Here is a 21,990-nt window from a genome sequence, read left to right as displayed (position 1 = left end):
AGGATACAATATCATTGTATTTTGTATTCCCATTATTTTTATAGTGGAAGATTAAGTGGCCTACTGGTCCCGTGGTTTTTCTTGAGAAAAGTTTTCCACGCTAAAATTTCTGGTGTGATAATTTTACGTTTCCGCTCAGTGCCCATTTTGAGTTAACAGAGAAGGGAAATTATGATGCCATTTCCCAACAACTCGTTCATACTTCATTGCTCAACCAAATCATTGACCCAAATTATAGTCTGGTGCGGGATTTTTTTTTTTACAAAAAGTATAATTTATTAATTCCATTCACTATCTAGCTACATGTTCATAAGGTGAAACTTCAATTCATGCTATTCTAATGTTATCATACAATTATGTTGTGTGTTTTTTTGGTTTAATCTTTAACTAATTTAAAAAAAAATGTTAGACTTACAAAAAAAAACATTTCTGTCTTACTTCTATATTAGATGGTCAAAAGAATATTAAAAAAATTTAAACCAAAAAATAAGAAAATAAATAAATAAATCTCACAATCAAGAAGAACAAGTACGTAAAGAAACTATAAATAATTTTCTAATGCACATAAATTGGCAATGCTTCACTTTTGTTATAAAACACATACAATAGCAATTCTCTGGATTTTTTTTTTCTTTAGAAAATGGATTAAAGAAATACAGGGTATATGAGTTAACATATAAAAATTTACATGAAGGCAAACTATCACTTTAATTTTAAACTAAAGGAGAGCAAGGTTATTTAAAGTCAAACCAGGAATATTGTAAGCGCTAGCTGTGAGTTAATTATGCTAAAAACTTAGTTACATGCACATCTGTAAATAACATGAATATAAAATTAAAAAGAATTGTCTAAGAAAAGAAAAGAAAAGAAATTAAAAGATATGCACTCACATATGTAAAGAGTGGAAACTTGCCAATTCCAAATTCTTTACTGACTTATGAATAGCGTGGATATTGACCCTTCGATATGTGGTCCTAAATATTTGTTTATCAAAATAAAGTATAAACTAAAATTTGAGAGGTGATAGCAACATGTTAACTTACCTTTTTGAAATCCTTTGGCATTTTGGATCTTGTTCATACAATCAATATCTTCTAACACCTGTCGTATATATAATTAACACGAATATTGAACTGAAACAACATCAATATATATAATAATGCCCCTTGAGTCAAAATATCCTTTTGTTGCTTTATGACAGTGGGAATCTTCAAGATTAATCCTTTTACAAAGGTAAAAGAGTTGTGCCAAGAAAACGTGCATATATTTTCAACAAAAGACAACGCAGATGCAATTAAATTGTCTTCTCTAATGATTTCATCTCTAGCTAATGCCAATATTGGATCGGAATTGGCATAAATTAACTTAGACCAAATGATAGCTAGTGCGTTTAATATGTGGAAGCAATGTAAATGTGAATGAACTGTTCATGTCATGCTTCACCTAGCACTAGCAGATTGGGAGGGTAAAACGATCAACATAATTATTTATTAGGCCAAAACAATGACAATGCCTCAAGACTCAACACTCAAGAGTCAAGACTCAAAGCTGCTCAACACCTACTCTCGCACTTGGACATTAATATATTCTGCATATCCTAAATCAACAAGTAAGGAGATTCAAAGTTTGATGGATTTCAACAACTATATATTAAGGTTTTTTTCCTAGATACAACAAATAAATAAAAAAGATAAAAGTAGAATAAGAATAAATAGAATAAAAGACCATAAATTTAAATTTATTTAATGTTTGGTGTTTACTGAATAATATTACTTTGTTATTTTAATTTCCTGTATTTGACATAGATTAAATATATAATGAGAAAATAATATATAAATCATGTTTAAATAATAAATTACTCTTTTATTAAAATTATATATAATTTCTTAAAATTAATTTTTCATTTAACCTTGTTAATGTGTATAAATTATAAAAATAACTTTTAAATAAATTATAAAAAAATTCATGATATAAATATGATAATGAGATAAGAGAATTATACTTCATTAGTAACCCAAATAATTTATTACAATAGGAAAAAATAGTTATCTTATTGATAATGACAAAATATGCATACAATTTTTTCTTAATTTAGATAATTATTAATATGTCTTATGTTTATAAATTGTTTTTATCATAAAACATTTAGTTAAAAGTTAAATTTTATTTTAGGATTTAATTGTTAAATATTAGATATTTTTAATACTTTTCATTATTGAAAATATGACACATGAAGAGTATCATTTGAAAGTTACACACATTATAGGAGAACCATCGTTTCAAGTTATATAAATGTACTCTAAGTGAGACAAATTCGCTTAAAGCGCCTCAAGGGAGCTAAGTCAGATAGAATTTTCAAAAGATGGAGTTAGTTAGCTTAAAACAAGAAGGTTGCTCTTGCTTACTTTGAGCAACAACATGGACACTTCGAACAAATTAAGTTAAAAAGTATCTCTAAAGGATCAAATAGGCCCACTAAGAGCAAGTTAATTGGGCACTCTAAATGAACATATCTAACCTAAAAGTCTATTAGAAAATATTATAAAAATAAGGTTTGTAAGAGATTTTTAAATCAATCAATACTTTTTCAAGCACAATTTTAGAAAGATTATAGAGAATTCTTATGAGAGCATTCTTGTAATCATGGATTGATCGAGGATTATATTCTCTTGTGTAATACTTAGTTATAAGTGACCAAGTTCTCTACAGTTGGAAATTGATATGATGTAGTTGTTATACTCATATAATCTTTTTTATTCTCATTCAACACAAATTGGCCCCATATCCGTCTCATACCCGCACGGGTATCCGTTATTATCCGTAACAGATTTTACCCACAGATACCCGTGAGTGCAGGTGTTTTTGTCATCCCTACTCTATTACATATTTTTTAATTTCATAATTTTATAAATTTATTATATTTTATGTTAAATAATTTTAAATTTCTTTAATTCTTATTTCTAATAATAAAATTAGATTAAATAGTTATAATTTAATTTTTTATAAATTTAATGATTTAAATTTTTATCCAATTTATTACTTACAATCAGTATACTTGTTAAATGCATATTAGTGATATCACTTATCCTTTTATCATATATCATGATCACAAAGCAAACTCATAAGTATTTATTTGTTTTAAGATTTGGTATAATTTTTTTATAAAATTATTTTAAATTATTGAACGCGATTTATAAGTATGTATTGTACTAATTAATCTCAACCATATATTTATACTAAATTATGCGAGGAATTGATTGGTGAAACAACTAGAATCCCTTTGAAGGAGATTTGATACTTAAAATTAATTAATCTCAACCACATTATGGATATATATTTTGATTAATTAACAACTTGTCGCAATTAGGGAGCCAACTTGAGCACTCTGACATTTAAGCTTACGTGAGATTTTTTTTTTTAATATTTGTTTCATTTATTTAAACAAATTAAATTTAAAATTTGAACTTAACTATGTTAAAAAATTCAAATTTTAAATTTGACTCATTAGCTAGTGTATGACTTGATTATTATTTTTAATTAAATTTCAAAATAAAGTTTTGTTTATTATTTTAGTATTTACCAAATATCTTCATGCTAAAAAAAAGTCAAGGAGTAAGTCTATCTAGTCTTATTATGTTTAATAACTCATGTTTTACATCAAATTTAAATAATCCAACCGTTGAATTTAAAGTTCTTAATGCAAATCAAATCTCTACAAATTTTTAAAAAATTTGAAAATCATTTGATACTTCATTTCATTAATTCAAATCAATGTATAAAATGATTTTATGATTATCCGTCAATTTGAATTAATAAAATGCAGTATCAAATGATTTTCAAATTTTTTAAAAATTTATAGACTTGATTTATATATTAAGAACTTTAAATTCAACGATCAGATCATTGAAATTTAATATAAAACATGAGTTATTGAACGAAATAATTATAAGTAGACTTATTCTTAGAGTGAATGGATCCCTTATATATATATATATATATATATATATATATATATATATATATATATATATATATATATATATATATATATATCTATATCAAGTCTGTGAATTTTTAAAAATTTAAAAATTATTTAATACTTCATTTCATTAATTCAAATTAACGAATAATTATAAAATTATTTTATACATTAATTTGAATTAATGAAATAATGTATCAGATAATTTTCAATTTTTTTAAAAATTTGCAGATTTGAGTTATTAAACATAGCAAGTCCCTCCTCATATATATATATATATATACATATATATATATATATATATATATATATATAAGTTATTTGCGACTTGTTAACGTTAAATTGACTTATTTAAATAATAAAAATATACTTATGAATTAATTTGTTTAAACCAACATTTACTGAGTCGAGCTTACTCTGAGCATTTGCATCCATGTTGCTTTCCTAAATTTTTGGAGTTCTGAAATTGTTTGCTCGAAATCATCCCTGCAATAAAAAACACCAATAGAATTATAAAAAAAAAATAAAATAAAATATAATATAAAATAAAATAAATAAAAAAAACTATTTTGAAGGTTACAGTATACTGTTTTCCATTCATTCAGGGACTATAGATGATAAAAATAAAAAATAAAAAATAATTAAAAAAAGACACAAGCAAGAAACACGACTCTTGTTTTCAGGACATTAAATGTACATTTCTCTCAAATTCATGTGAGCTTCTTTTATGAAGGTTATAGACATCTGTCCAAATATAATCGGGAAAAACTTTATATGAGAAAGAAATATTTACTCATTCCAAGAGTTATAAAAGGAAATTAAATGGCACTGGAGTAACAAAATCAAATTGCAGACAATTAATCTTCCTACGTCATCTCCTAATCGAGGTTTCTACATACTGGTTTGGTTTTGATTAACATGTTAACTAAAAGTCTTCTCAATAATGATGCACCGATACGATACGCGTATTGAATACGAGACGTATCCGATACGGCGATACGATTATTTTAAAATATATAGGATACGTAAGATACGTGTCATCATATGTATCAATGTTCATATAATATAATAAGTGTGTACTTGTAATTTTGATCAAAATTCATAAACATTAAATATATAATTGTTATTTTGCAAATTCAAATTAAAAACATATTTATTGTACATTACTAAAAATAAATAAATTATAAATCATTTCATCATAAATTACTTTTTATTATTTACAAATAGAAATAATATTACCAATTTCATTCTTTTCTTAAAATTATCTATATAGAAGACAATTTTTATTTACAGTTCATCAAGGAACAATATTTCTATGTTTCTATATTAAACATGTTTATATATCTTATTTAGCTGTAATGGATATTCATAATTTTTCAAAAATTTGAATACTTTATCGATACGTATCACCAATAAGTATCGGTGAAATATCTGAGAGTATCGGAATGGAAAAAAAATTTCATAATATTTTTAAAAGCTAAGATACTTTATTGATGTACCGGAAGGACCCTATCGGTCACGCGGACCAACAAGTGTCTTGCCGTTAGACACCCACGCAAGGTGAATAACCCTAAAAGCCTTAACATTAGCACTGGCTCGGATTACAACCGAAAGTATGTTATGAGTCGGATAGCGCGATCGGCTCGGTGTGAGGTCGATACGAACAGAACCGTGGGCTTCGCAAGATGACATACACCGGCTCAGACAGAAGCCGATCAAGTATAACAGCACAGTAAACATGTAACGACTCGGCCGAAGGCCGGGCCGAAAGGTGCAGCAAACATGTAAACGGCACGGCCTAAGGCCGAGCCAAGGGACGAGATAATAATTATAGCCTTCACCGTGATTAATGAGAATAAGTACGTGATTAAAGCATAATGAGCCTATTAGCGGCGTATTACCTAATTTGGTAAACTTCAGGAGAGGCCCACTACTGACAAGGCCCATCAGTGGTAGAATAAATAGGTCACTTTTGTCAAGGTATGTCACTGTTCATTAATTACCCTAGAATATCGTGTTTGTCCTGACTTGAGCGTTGGAGTGCATTTTGCAGGTACCTCCCCCCTCGCGCAGAAGAGCCCACCTGAAGACCCTCGTTCGGCCCCTTTCCCCCACTGCAGAGTGCGAGTGTGCCCCTAGACAGGTACAATTGACAAGTATCGGTGAAGTATCCAAGAGTATCATATCCGATACGTATCGGATACGGATACGTGAAGCAAATTGAAGTATTGATGTTTCATTCTCATAAATAGGAACCATGACCAAAAATCATGATTCTGCCATGTCTAAGACTCCTAGTAATGTTTTTTAACTTATGTTGAGCGATACTCATTGTTTTAAATCAATAGTCAGAAACCACTTTAAACACGACTCAAAATATGACAGCAATATTTGCTTGAATAAATTTCAAACGACTAAAATGTGTCAATGTCACTAACATATAGAAAATAGTGTAAACACGGTAACATAATGAATATTACTAGTCTTCATTCGTTTTTTTCTGCTTAATTGTCAACATAAGCAATAGATCAACAGAACCTAGTTGGTTTCGTAAAACTAATTATAATATGCAGTTTAATAAATTGAAGAGCTTCCTTATTTTACGATAAAATTTAGCCTTTGCATCTTAAATGTCGTGCGGATTTTGTGTATAGGATTGCATTTTCTTTAGTTAATAGAAAAGGCAAACAAATATAAATCATCATATATCGTTTCGGTCGCTACTGCTTAATTATTGTTATTTGGTGCTAATAATTAATTAGTTGTAGTTATCTAAAGTTTGGAATGCCTTCTACGAAACACATATCAAAATTTATGGAGAACATGTATCTTCATTCTTCAATTTGTTATTTTGAAAATTGTTTCCAAAAGAAGAGGCAGTTCTTGTGGGTCAAGAGGTTCAAGGTCCATGACAAACGGTAGTATATTTTGAGCAGTCCAAATCCAAGTTGGTCCTATATTCTTTCCTTCATTCTTACGCCGCATAAAAAGCAATTTCTCACCTAACAGATGGATCCAGATTTAGGTCATAGGTTCTGTATTTTTTAACTACAGAACAAAACAGTCCTCACAAAATAAAATACACAAAACTATGTGAATAATAATGTTATTACCAACCACATCAACTACGTGTCATGGGATCATTCATAGTATAAAGTCTTCTAGTGAAAAATATTCATCCTATCCTTTGCCAGAGTTATACTCTATCATTCATGATGAGCTGCAAAAGAAATTAAATCATATACTAAAACGGCGATAATTACGGTTACCGTGTATTTTTTCTTCTTCTTATTTTCATAGTTATTGTGGTGACAGTTATACAAAATGTACTGCTTGAATGTAATAATGAAAAAGGCATATGAAACCCATCAAATTCGGAAGTAGCTGAGAACAATTATTGTTGTAATGTTGCCTGCGTAGCATTTGCTTTGAAAAAGATGTTTAACATTTGTCACGTTTTTATTCATTGTATGTCTTCAGTTTTAAAAACTAAACTTCTCACGTCTCGGAAATTCGGAATGTTTAATTCTCAATTGAATTCGACGGACAGTCATTCTAGCTATATCAGCTTTATTGCTTCTATGTTTGCTTAGATGAAAAATGACAATAGAACCACCTTATATATTTCCCTTGTAGTTTGTATTCAAACTTCACATAATTAAAAGTAAAAATGCTTTATCTATCCACTTGTAATGTTCTAAAGTTTAAAATCTAAAGTAAGCAAATATATTTTGTATTTAGAAGAAAAAAAATGTAAAATAACTTTATGCAAAAAAATATATATATATTTATAGCGTGTATACCAAAAAAAAATTTATCCATTTGTAAAAAATAGGAAATTCATGAAAATACACCAACAAATAAAGATCAAGTCAAAGAAGCCTTTGTTGAAGTTGAATAAGAACCTAAGTAGAGATAAAATAAATTTTTTTAAAAGGTTTCTCAACTAAAAATAATTTTTAATAAAAAAATATTAAAAAAAATACTTTTAACTCATCTAAATAGACTTTATATATCCTTATCAAGACCAAGTCCAAGATGTCTTTATTGAAACTAACTAGAAGATGTCAAGATCAAGATGTTTTAGTTAAGGCCCAGTACATGAAATACTTTTTTTAAAACAAAGATATAATTTTTTTTCATCATATTAATTCCAAAATTAAAGTGATAAAGCGAAAATACTGAGCATAAATTATAAATATTTCTCAAATAAATTGAGAAATATATTTTTAAAATAGTCATGATGTGAGCTAAGTAAGTTGTGTAGATTGAGAACTTTTGATCCCCTAATTAGGTTGGCTAAAAGGCCCTAGAGCCATTATAACGAGGCCTGAAGCCGAATTTACACCTAATCTAGAGCGTCAGCTTGCTTCCATTCACAGTGGCTTCATTATAAAGTATAAACCCTTCTCTGGACAACTATTCGCCAATTCTGCTTCTTTGCTAGTAGGTTATCTAGGCGTTAACGGAGATCCAAATCCACATTCTTATTTACAAGCAACATCTTAATAGCCTGATATTTTTATTCTTTCAGCAAGGCAATTAAAAATTCACCATAAAAACACATTTGTTGAACCCCTAAATATCAAGGATTGAATTCCTTCCTAATGACCATAATGCTATCCGTGCGCCCTTGTGCAAATAGAGCCCTAAAAACAAAAGACCGTTTGATTTATGAAGTTATTTCACTATTTTTATATAAACTTTATACAACAAAAAGAAGACAAGATAACATTTTTGAAACTAAATAAAATATAAAATGTTTTCTCAATCTAATCATATCCAAATATTGCCTTGCCATCATTTTTCATTAGGGACGGTATAACTGATATTTCCAAAATGTTCCCACAAAACAGTAAGAAACTAGAGAAAGACAACAAGAAGCTTACTAGAGAACAAATATTAAAAAGTATCACTCCAATCTTCGTTGAGCTAGGGGTGTCCCGATAGTTGATTTGAAAAATCAGAACCACTATTGAACGCCTAGAGATATATTGTATATATAAACAAGTTGAAACAGAGATTACACCAACAGGGATACATAGACATCGCTGTAAGCAAAGTTTAAGGTGGGGAATCATAGATTAGTATCAACCTCAATCAAGCCAAAGATAAAAGATATGAGAAGACAAATATTAGTGCCTGTTACTCCTCCCACCTCTGTCAACAATCAATCACCGCCCACTTGCCTCTTCCAGGAGTCTTCCACAATCAGTTCATCAACTCCCCAGTCTTCATAGCTGGACAATTTTAGCAAAAATGACAACAGTCAATATGGCATAAAGGATGTTATCATCCTTAACTCCCCCAGCCAAGAAAAAGAACTTCCTAACTCATATAATGGCCAGTATTTACCTTCCATCAGGCAAGTAGCGCCGGATTGTAAAGGGTATCTTCCGCTCTCGAAGCTCCTTCATGGCAATCTATTAAGTTAGAAGAACATGATATCAGATATTCAGATGTTATATAGCAGAGGTAACAAACAAAACACTTGTGTTCCTGAATCCTAGTAAGGAAAATTTTGTGAGAACTCTCTACAAGTCTACAACAAATAAATAAAATTACAAGACAGGCAGGAAGAAAAAAAAAGTTCAACATGACATATTGAAGGCAAGTAAACATGCTCAAGAGGCAAGCTGTAAAGCAGGTAATATTGGACATCGTTCTTATCAGTGAATAAAATCAGAGATTATAATCAACTAATTCCAAGAATGGCATGCAGAGTGCATTCTTCAGGAAACCAAAGAACTTGAGAATCAAATAACATTAAACAATAACAGAACACTACTTCAATAATACAAGGTGCACTGCTCATCTAAGAAAATTTTTACTTAAATCCTAAATAAAATAAACGTGACAAGATTCAATATTGGAAGACTGAAGTAGTTCGTAGAACTTATCAGTTAAGGTCAATAATGATGATAAACTAGTCTTGCATAGAAAACAAGAGTTTCACATAACATTGGAATATTAAAAGGAGGAGCAAGCCATTGGCCAAACAGAAAAACAAACTATTTTAAGCTATGAACAAATCCCAGAACCAATTCTTAAGGGAGCCAGAGACAAAGGAAGGCAAATTATGATGGGGGAAAGTAATCTCCAAGCTTATTAAAAAAGGTTATAAGTATAAGAGAAAAATGAACATATTTTGATGTAAACTGATCCTCCCATCTTAGGAATATCTATTAATTAAAACAAATATATGAAGAGACAGAATTCCATCTTTTACCCATGCATTTAGCTGCAGATTTGTGCAATTGCAGAGTTATAAATGAAATTTCAATACATACAAGCCCAACGTCAGCAGTGTGCATGCCATGGCAAGCCATTCAATTAAGGAGTTAGGAGATCACTAAAGTTGTAAAGTGGAAGCTTCTCAATGAAATATTCTCTACATTTTTATATGAAAAACATATAGCTGTACCAACATATATTTGGACATTCAAAACTGCATACCAAGCAAGATTGGCAATGAAATACTCACAATGTGCTCAAACACAGTAACATTGAAAGAAACACAGTATCAAAGCAAAGTGAAGTAGTGAACCAAAGGTTCTTCTATTACCTCAAGTGGATCAGTTTCCCCCTCCAACTCGACCATGACAGGTGCATTCATACTGCTCAGCCAGAAAGGTAACATGTTACAAAATATTGAATAAGCAGAATCTTAAACTCACAAAAGTCCTGAACAAAACCTGATTTGAAGAGCACGGGTACCCAAAATCCTGGCACGTTCATACTTAGTCATATACTTTGATGTCTTCCGAGGCCGCTCCACCGGTTGTCCTTCTTCCTTATCCTCAGCTTCGAGTGGCTCTCCAGTTAACTCATCGTTTTTGTTGTTTTCCGCATCCTCCTCTGCACCTTCCTACCCATCAATTAATCCACCAACAAATAATTCCATTAAATCTTTCAACTTAAATCTTTCAACGATAAGTTCCATAACATGTATTTGTGGTGCAAATACAAAGAGAGGACACAAGTCAATAAATTTTTTACCTCAATCTCAGGCTCTGGGGGCTCATCCTCGTACCTGCATCACCACCCGTGAGGTATCATTCAATGGAAATATACAGATTACAATAGACAGGGCTCTAACCCTGGCAATTGAAACATGAAGCATAATTTTTTGTTGACGAGGAAAAGCAGACGTGATCAACACCAGTAAAGGAACATTTGAAAAGTTTTAATTTTTGCTTAAATATTTACATAGGGAACAAAAGGACATAAGTTAAAAGACTCTCGTCTGGATTTCCAGTGAGAGTTTTCAATAAGCAAATTGAATTGGGAAAACCCTAATTTCTGTGTGTGTGAGAGGAAGTGATAAAAAGAGAGTACCCCATGTCCATGTCATCATAGTCGTCGTCGGCCATGGCGAATTGCAGAGAATGAAAGAAACCCTTTTTCCCTGAGGCCTAAGCTGTGTGCCTTCAACTAAACCCTCACGAAAAGCCAAACTTCGAAATTAGATTTTATATATGTGCTAAATGGTGAATGCGGGTTCGATAGATAAATCCCACTAAACCCCAACACATACAACCAAAATCTATTTGCTTAAATATATGTTAGTTTTTTAAATTTATATTTTATCTTTTAAATTTAAAATTATTATTTTAAATTTATATAATTTAAAAAAATGATCTTTAATATTTAAATTTTGTTAAAAAATCTATCAAATATTATCGTATAAAATTTATCTATGATTATCCTAATATTGAAAATTCATATTAAATAAAATTTATGTTGTATAATTGTTTCAATTATCATTTTTAGATGTGTTATTAGTGATATAAGAGACTAAAATTAAATTTTTAAAAATTTAAAAATTAAATACGATAATTTTAAATTTGAGAGACTAAAAATAAATTTATCTTATATTTAAGGGATTAAAAATATATTTAAACTTATTTTATTATAAATATTATTTATTTATTATCTATTTATTATATTTTGTATAATTTTTATTTTACTAATTTTTTATAATAATTAAAAAAATAAATTAAATAATTTTATTACTTGATTAAAGCTAATTAATTGAATATGTGTCTATGGTAGCATTTGACAGTAGAACGAAACATAATGGAATGGAACAGAACAATAATTTATTTATATTGTGTTTGGTAACAATAAAACAAGACAGAACAATGTGTTCTATATTGCATTTAGTGCTTGTTGAACAAAATAGAATATTATGTTTAATTACATATATATCCCTATCATGTTTAATGTTTGACTGAGTATAAAAAAAACTAAATAGAACATAATAGAACATTTTTTCACATTTGTTATTTTATGATTATTATTATTATATAATATTTTTATAAAATATTAATATTAATATTTAATATTAATATTTTATAGAATATTATTTTATAATTATTTTTTAAATACGTAAATATTAAATATTTGATAAAATATAATTAACTATTACTATATAAAATAGTTTCAAATAAAAATAATAATATTAAAGTTTTCACTTGTAAAATTTTAAATAAATGCATTCATCATAACAATAACGACATTGTTCTCATCTCCAAAACAAAATAAAACATCAAGATTCAATATCATAGGAAATAAAACAAAACACCATAAAATAAAATAAAAATTTTGTAGTAATGTATGTTTCAACCCATAAGCACCCTATGAACAAATATTGTTGATAGACTAAAATACAAATTATATATATTTTTTACATTTTCAATACACTTGAGTGTTTATATTTTTTATTGTACGAAAAAAGAAAGTAATTTTGTCTCTTTTACGCTAATTTTTTTTAAATTTAAAGTTTTAATAATAATGGAATAAACTATTTTTTATTATGTAAATTAAAAAAAAAACTTGCACACATATTTTAAAGTAGATTTGTTGACTTATTTAAGTTAAATTTATTGGTTTGTTGATGTAAAATAGATTTTAGGTTAAGTTAAACTTAAACTTTAATTTTATAAAATAGATTCACTCTATATATCCAAAGTATGGTCTCATCACTATGTGCAATTCACAAATATGTTTATCATATATAATTAAACATGTGTGAATATGTAAATAGATATGTATGAGTGTTTCCTCTTATGTTATTTTTTAAAAAATTTAAAATTTTAATAATAATATAATTAAAAAAATTATCATGTAAATTTAATAAAAATAAACATGTACTTAATTGTTTAATAATAATAGAGTTAATTTTAAAAAAGACTATATTTGAAACATTAATAGAGATATAAAACTACTATCAAATATTGCTTCTTATAATTTTATCTACTACATCGTCTCGTGCAAATGTGACTACTATGCTCTAAAGGTCATTCTTGATTTTTTTTAACAAATTCATTAATCAATATAAGTGTTGTCCCAAACATTGTAAGAATATTAATGTACATTTTTCAACAATAAAAGAAGGCCAAAACACGAAAATGTTCCATTCAATGCCTATACTCATAGTTTTAAAAATCGGACCGGTCATCGAACCGGTTAAGGTACTGGATCAGCGGGTCAAAGGTTGAACCGGTGGGTCACTAGTTGAACCGCATGACTCGATTTTTATTTATTTTTATTAAAAAAATATTCATATTAAATATATTTTATACTTATAAATTTTAATAAATTCATATATTATTTTAAATTTCAATTTTTCTATCTTATTTAAAATTATTTTTATTTTATTTTGTAAAAAAATATATAAAAAAATTACATGTTAAATTGTATATTAATACAAATTAAAAATATAAATAATATGTACATATATAATATGCTTGCAATTGATATCACAAAATAATATATGTAATATCTACATAGATATTATATTATTAAATATATAATTTAAAATTAATAATATACTATAAAAATTATTTAAGTTGTATATATTATAAACAAATACATTAGAACAAGTAGTCATTGTTATATTTAATAAGAATATTTGTTCTTCCATTAAGAGATTCAATTTTCATTATTATTTTTGTGGTTTATGGTCCCTTAAAAAAATTTTAAAAAAAATAAGAAAAAAAAGTGGTTGAACCGGTTTGACCTACCGGTTCACCGGTTGAACCGGAAAATCCACCGGTTCAATCTGGTTTAAAACGGGTCGACTGCATAACCGATCCAACTTAAGATTCGGACCGGCTGGATCACCAGTTCCCGGTCCAACCGGTCCGACCGGCCGGTTCGAGCCGGTTTTTTAAACACTGCCTATACTAAAAAACCAAAATAAAATTGTACAACAAATCTAACAGTCACACAAATCCAATTTACTAAAAGAAATACTAAATTACTTGTTGATATATATATATATATATATATATATATATATAATCAACATTGATTTATATAAATCAAATCAACGTATATATATATATAACAACATTGATTTGATTTAAATGGGTCTAACATTTTCTCTATTAGCAAATGATAGTAATTCAAATGATCAGTAATTTATATGATGCAATTAGCAAAACACAAAAATTTCAATGATGCAAATAGCACAGTAAAAGATTAAAAAAACTTGTATTGTCGTTGTATGTAGTGGGAGCAATGAACAGTGCAAGGAGAGGGAAAAAGAGCGGTAAATAGACGAAAAATAATTGCACCAAAAATTTTATTTTTTTTAGTTGGGTGTGCGGTGAAAGAGTTATAAAGATAAGAAGTGGTAATTTTGTCATTAAAAAATGTTTAATAAAATGTTTTGTCCCATACTAGTTGGTTCCACCCTTTTTTAGGAAACAAAAGTGTTTCACTATTTTAATCATGTGTCTGATTTTGTTCTCCCTTTTAATTTTATCAAACAGGAAACAAAACTCATATGTTTGTCCCGTCCCGTTCTAACGTGTATTCCAAACGCTACCTATAACTTCATATCATATTGTATGTGTATATTAAATTTTGTTAAAATTTTAACAATTTTAAAGTAATCAAAGTATTTATATTTTAGTAATTTTAAAATATATATATTACGTTCATTTTGTTCTATAAGAATGAAATATCAAATCACTTTTGATTAATATAAATTTTTTGTATATATGATATAGGAGTAAGGAACTTTCAATTTAATGATAAGTTTTGAAAAATTCACATTTAGTTACATTAGGGATACTTTGTTATATTTGGTGTTATTTGTATCTATGGTATGCTTGACTTTCTTGTATTATTTGTATTTAGTTACATGTTTTTATAGAATTGAGAAATTTTTCTTAATTATTTATTTTGTTAATTTTTTAAACAATTACACAATAAATTCAACTTCTTTGATTAATTAATAAATTATTTGTTAATCACAATTATAGGAGAAAAATATATTTACAAATTTACGAAAAAATAATTTGTAATTTGTGACGGATTTTATTTATCACCGATGAATTTCATTCAGTACAACGGTTTGTGACAGATTTCGCAATTATTCATCACAAATTTAGTCAACAAAGATGCCCAGTTTGTGAGGGATTCACAACCCAGTTAGTGACGGATTTTATCCGTCGCAAATTGTGACGGATTTTGTGACGGAGTCACATACCTCTCAATCCCTCTCAAACAGCGAGGGATTTAATCCCTCTCAAATAGCGAGGGATTCATTCATCTCTCAATCCCTCTCAAACAACGAGGGATTTAATCCCTCTCAAATAGCGAGGGATTCTTTGTGAGGGATTTTGTGTCATCACAATTTGTGACGGACTCACATACCTCTCAATCCCTCTCAAATAGCGAGGGATTTAATCCCTCTCAAATAGCGAGGGATTCATCACAATTTGTGAGGGATTCATACCTCTCAATCCTTCACAAATTGCGAGGGATTTAATCCCTCACAAATTGCGAGGGATTTTTAATCCCTCACAAATTGCGACGGATTTTTATTAATTTCTAAACATATATTGTTACAAATTAGTGACAGAAATTATATTGTTTGTGATGCCTTAATTCTGTCACTAATTGTGACGGAGAAAATAATCCGTCACTAAATATTTTGTGACGCCAAATTTTGTGACGGAATCATTTCCGTCACAAATTCCGTCACTAACTTATTTGTGACGGATTTTATGAAGATTAGTGACGGATTTTTTCCCTCTCTAATTTTAATTTTTCTAGTAGTGTACCTTTTGAATCCTCTCTCTTTATATATATATATATATATCGGGTTTAAATAGTTACAATAATATGATATTTAAAATGTGTAAATATCCATTTTTGGATAATGTAACACTATTAATTTCATGTGCTTGATTTAAGTATATGTTAATTGTTCATTTAGTTTTGAGTTGGTGTAAATGTTGTTATTTTAGAACTTTGGAGTCAAGGGACTCTAAAAGTTAGGTTGTCTTTGAGGTAGTTTAGTCAGAGTTAAGTTGTCTCAGCTTCAGGAAAGGTATATAAAGCTTTTCTTAAGACGTAAGTTCATAATTTAAGAAATTTTAAAGAGAAGTCAGAGAGAAATTCTCTAAGACTCAAAACCTTTTTTTTCTTCCATTTTTCTAAAAATCTTTCGCTTTTATTTCCTGTAGCTAAATCATTTAGTTAAGTTGGAGATTCGAAGCTTGTAGAGTTAAGAATCTCAAGTCAGGGTCATAATGTTCTTCCTTCTTTTTTCCTCTATTCGGTTTGGATCACAAGAGGTAAAGAAAACTTTGTGTTGTTCGTTGAAATGGTTTTTCCTCAAGTTGACGAGTTGTTAGATTTTTTGTTTTCTTGAAATGGTGCATGAGTTGGATATGACGATTCTTGAAAGATAATGGTTGCATGTATTGTTGGATGTTGGAATTGGGATCTAGATGTTGTTTATATGTAGTACTATGTAATGCATGTTTGCTAGTTGTTGTTTTTCAGGTGGATTGGGCGAATTTGATTTTTGCATAAGTGCAAAAATTGATGTTGGATGCAACTTCAAGGCACTAAGTGTAGCTTCAACCAGTGGGTTCTGTCTTTCTCACGTAGAGTATAGGATTGGTGACACCGAGCATGCAGAGAAAGAATCACCTCAGGTTGAAATCACGTCAGATGTGATTTGAATGATGTCGGGCATGAAGAAAGAGAATTATCTCTATATGAATCCATGTTGGGTGTTAATGGAGTGGTGTCAAACATGAGTCTTGTAGAGGTTTTTTTTACCTAATTGGGGTCAAGCGTGCCTAATTGGGGTCAAGCGTGGGTCTTACCATGCAAGACACAAGAGAGTGGGAGGCTCCTTACCTGGGTCACATCAATAGCAGGTGGTTTAGCGTCAAGCATGAGTGAGACAGGAAGCCCCTCTGCCTCAATGGCATTGGGTGCTCAAGGGATGACGTTGCGGGCAAGCTGCATGATTTTAATACGATGATTAAGTTATTTTATAATTGAAAGGTGATGATTAAGTTGTGTGAAGAAGATGATATGATGATAACTCATTTTATTTTAAGTTTTATACTATATAAACACAACTCATTTTGTTTCAAGTTGTTATACTACATGATGATAATTATGTTACTAAGTTGTAAATAGATAGATGATTTATTTGAGAAGTTGGATGCTGTTATAGATGACTAAAGTTGTTAAGTTATCAGATATGTGGTGTAGATACATGTCTTTATTAAAATACAAAAAAAATAAAGGAGAGAATTTTTTTTTTATAAAATAAATATTTTATTATGTGGATATAAATTGTGGTGCTCGAGAATCTAGTTGAGAACCCTTAAGTAAGTAAGTTAGTTTTTAAATGAGTCGTTGTTTTTTAAGTTGTTTCCTCTAAGTTTTATGTAGCATCTGTATATGGATAATACCAAGACATACATATATAAAGCGACCAAATGAGTATAAGGTACAAGGTTGGGAGCTTAGTTTCCTAGCTAAGTACTGGAAGTACGTAGTATTTGAAGGATAGTCGATAGGTTAATCCTATAAGAGACTTAGTGTTACAAGCAAATGTTGTGGTAGACTTATACCCAAATTGTTTTACCCTAGTAGTAGTACTAGACTATATAGTTTAAGTGGAGACATTTAAGGAATTAAATTAAGTTGTTAAACAGGTTCTTTGAGAGGCTTGAAGTTGTTTATACATGATCTGATTGTGATAAGTCAAATTGCTATAATTCGATAAAGTTTAGTCACTTAAACTACTCACATATATTGTAGGAGATCTTCATAATTTATATGCTTGATGACATGTTTATTATTGCTTATGTTGAATTTGTTGTTGAGTTGAAGTTGATAAGCTGTATTATGTTGTAAGTTGTTTACGTAGTAATTGACGATAAGTGAAGTTGCATATTGCTACTTAAATTGTCATTAAGTTACTACTTTTGTTGTTGATATGTATGTTGTTTCTTTTCACAAACTCATCCTTATTTTCCTTATAGTTGACACTGCAATGAATACTTGATCTGGGAACGAACAAGATTAACATGATTGAATTGTTTGGAGAGGGAGTGTCATGCTATAGATGATCGATTTTGTGGTGACACTACTCATATGTAGTTTAGGTCGTGTGTAGACGTTTGACTAACAAGTAGGGTTAGGGTTTATTTTGTGTAGATTGTGTATATGTACTTGTACAATTTTGAGTTTTTCCTATCCTATACATATATTTATGTGCATGAGATCAATTACCTGTTACTAAATAACCCTAGGTTAGTTTTTTTATTTATTATTCTTTCTGCTACGTAGTGATTCAACTATGGTAACTATAGTGACTTGTTAGTTGGGGTGTTCATGAGTTTGGTTGATTCGGGTTTGGATAAAAATCCAATTCAAATCAATTAAATTTAATTGGTTTGGATTGGTCTAGATTTCATAATTTTATTTGCTTAACCCAAACCAAAAAAATTTGATGTTAATTGGTTTCTAAATCCGATACCTAACCCAATTAACATCATATTTAATTAGTTTGGTTCAGTTGGACCCGAATTTTTTTTATAACCAAATTAATTAGTTCGATTCAAATTGTCAAATTCATTAGATTGATCTGATCCAATGAACACTCATACATGTCAAATTAATATAGATAACATATTTAGGAAAGTTTAAATTATGTATATATAATATCACATAATTCAATAGATAAATTGTTTAATTTTGTAGTATACAAAAAAGTTATTAAAAGAATAATGGATGGATTGAATAACTTTCAAGTTAGATTATAATAGATCAAATAAAAATAATTCATTAATTCATTTAGATCCACTGAAAAATCATTTAAAAATACAATCCATTTATGAGAAAAAAAATTCAATCCATCCCTAGATACGTCTTATTAAATCCTTCCATGTGTTTAAATGAATGGATGAATTTAATGGATGATGAATAAATGAATTGTTATACCATCCCTAAATACATCTTATTAAATCTTTCAATGTGCTTAAAAAATTACAAGTTAAATAAAATTTATATTTATAGTATAACAATTGTTTTTCTTCTAAGTTTTTTTTTTTTAAATTAGTGCTCTCGGAATTGTAGTTAAAAGCTTTGCATTAAAGGTAAACATTAATGATTTTTATATTTTTGATATAATATATTTTTCTATTACTTTTTCATTTTTTTATTTAAGATCAATGTTAACAAAATCATTAATTACTATATATGATTAATGTTAAAATCATATAATTGTATTTGATATTTATAATTTTTATTTATAGGAATCAAGTTTGGTAGATAATAATTTCCAATGATTCACACATACAATATCTAATCAATATGAGGTAAAACTTATTTGTATATATAATATTTATAATTTAAATTTGTTCTAATATAAAATTTAAGATGACCCTATCCAAAGCATAAGAGAGAGATTATCGACAAATACTTAATTGTCTGATCTTATTATATAGTTCGTTCATATTGATCCAAATATGACCCTTATCTTTAGCTTATTTATCTTTATATTATTAAGATTTGCTTATCATGAAAATGTTTATCATAAGAATGATGTATATCTTTTTATGACCAAATGAGTCAAGGTCATAAGTTTAGTAAATAGTAGACCAATTATGAGTCGATCATATTGATCAGTTTGAGAATGATCAATTATAGACTTATAACACAACTCTCTAGTCTTAAGTACAATGAGTTAAAAAAAGATTGTCTATATGTAAACAAATCACAAGTTTAAGATGGTCAAAAATCAATATACACTTTTCAAAATGAATATTGTATATATATAAAAATTAATAAACATATAATATTTAGAAAATCTTTTTCAAGACTTAAAATATTATTATTATGAATTTTAAAGTATCTATCACAAAATTCAACAACCAACTTATATTATATGAATGTTAATTTGTAATTAAATGATAAAGATAAAAAAAAGTATACTATCAATATGTATTATTTTTTCATAAAGTAATAAAATATGATGCACTAATTCATAAAAATATATAATTTATTAATTAATAACTCAAGACAACGAATAAGACATTCTTCATTTTTTTAAAATAAAAAATTGCAACAATGACAGTTAGTACCGAATCGAAACTAAATCTTTATACTTACTTCGACTTCTATTATTAATATGACGATAGCAATTTGACGTTCTTCGTATGATTTTGATACGTAAAAAAAAAGTTATATTCTCATTTTTATTTTATAAATTTTGTATACTTAAAGTCAGACTAATTCACAAATCATCTAAAAGAATGTTTTGGAAAAAGAAACCTCTCATTTTATTTTATTTCTTCTATTTTTTTTTTGGAAAAAATAAATAAACAAAGATTATATTCACTTTATAAAAGGTAATATTTATTAATTTTAAAACATTAGTAATAAAAATTAAAGAGAAAAGGAAATGAATCGGATCTTACTACCGGTACTTTCTTACCAAACATCTCGTTTACCAAATAAAAAAATTATATTCCTTTTAGATTTATCGAAATATTAAACATATTTGTTTTTTATAAAATATTTTCTTTATAAAATATTTATAAAAAAAAGGCAACAAAGTATATTATTAGTTTTTTTAAAAGCTGTCAAAATTAATGTAGTCTTCGGTTTTCCTCGCTTAACTTAGGAAAAGAAAACAAAATTAATAATCGAAAAAGAAAGCGAACTACTAGTTTTTTTTACATCCCATAACAATAAGTATTCTAAAATTAATAAACATCACGTATTTTTATCGCTATTTTTCAATAAATAGTTGAGTGTTATTAATTTGGGTAATATAAGTTGACATATAATATTTTTTTGATTATAAGTATTAAGGTGGTAAAAAAAATTTAATTAAAAGTTATAATTATGATATTACGCAAGTTTTATCTATAATTATAATAATAAGTATATACGAAATAAATATTTTATAAAATTATTTTTATTATTAATATTATTTTCTAGAAATGATTTAATATATGAACAATTTTTAGCTTTAAAAAAGCACCAATTTTTTTTAAAAAAATATTGCTTCCGCCTCATAATAGCTGTAATTTAAGCATTTAAAAATATTTTTAATATAATAGTAATTTTTTAATAATATAGAGGCGGTTATTGTAACACCATGGAAAATACTAAGTTATTTAGTATATATGTATGTATGTATATGTTATTTATGTGGATTTGGAATGTACTTACTTCTATGCATGTTGTATGTTAATGTGATTTTGATTAGTTATTTAAGCATGATAGTGATTTTATAGTATGAGATGAGAGGTTGATGTTTTGATAGTTTGTATAGGCATGTGTGTGCATGAATTTGGTGAATGATGCATTGTACACCATTATACTGAACTTGTACTAAGAGGGAAGAAGACTGATCACCTTCCTCCTCATCTTGGTTAAGTGAAGTATTATGGCATGCAACTCATTATTCCAAGCATCTATATCTGAAAGTGATATTTGTTTGTGTGTTGACACATGTTGCATTTCATATGGTGGTGAGTTGTGAGTATTGCATGGAGAGGAATAAGATGGGTAGGAGATCGAAGGATAGGAACATAAGATAAATCTGGTCTTTCTGAGTGAATTTGAGGTTGTTTCAGAGCTTAGGGAGTTGAAATACTTCAAGGAATAGGATATTTGAGGTGAATAGGTGCTAAGGGTGAAATTTGGAAATTTTGAAAAATGGCTATATA

At 28.1% G+C, this 21,990-nt stretch overlaps 1 protein-coding gene across 2 annotated transcripts; it reads right to left on the bottom strand.

Annotated features, from left to right (window-relative positions):
- Positions 1–8,879: 8,879 nt before the first annotated feature.
- On the bottom strand, positions 8,880–11,467 carry NRPB6A (RNA polymerase Rpb6). Of its 2 annotated transcripts, XM_020348218.3 has the most exons (7): positions 11,318–11,467; positions 10,979–11,012; positions 10,675–10,847; positions 10,545–10,596; positions 9,335–9,402; positions 9,138–9,219; positions 8,880–9,030 (listed from the first exon to the last, which is right to left on the bottom strand). In XM_020348218.3, the coding sequence occupies exons 1-6, from the start codon at positions 11,350–11,352 to the stop codon at positions 9,150–9,152; spliced, it is 432 nt and encodes a 143-aa protein (XP_020203807.2). In that variant the 5' UTR covers positions 11,353–11,467; the 3' UTR covers positions 8,880–9,030; positions 9,138–9,149. The 2 variants fall into 2 exon arrangements, with proteins under 2 accessions (XP_020203807.2, XP_020203800.2); XM_020348211.3 differs by having other exon boundaries at positions 8,880–9,219; positions 11,318–11,466.
- Positions 11,468–21,990: the final 10,523 nt, after the last annotated feature.

Source organism: Cajanus cajan, chromosome 7 (assembly GCF_000230855.2).
Source record: "Cajanus cajan strain Asha chromosome 7, NIPB_CcT2T_4, whole genome shotgun sequence".
NCBI lineage: Eukaryota > Viridiplantae > Streptophyta > Magnoliopsida > Fabales > Fabaceae > Cajanus > Cajanus cajan.
Note: the sequence above shows the minus strand (reverse complement) of the source record. Positions and strands in the feature narration are given on the sequence as shown.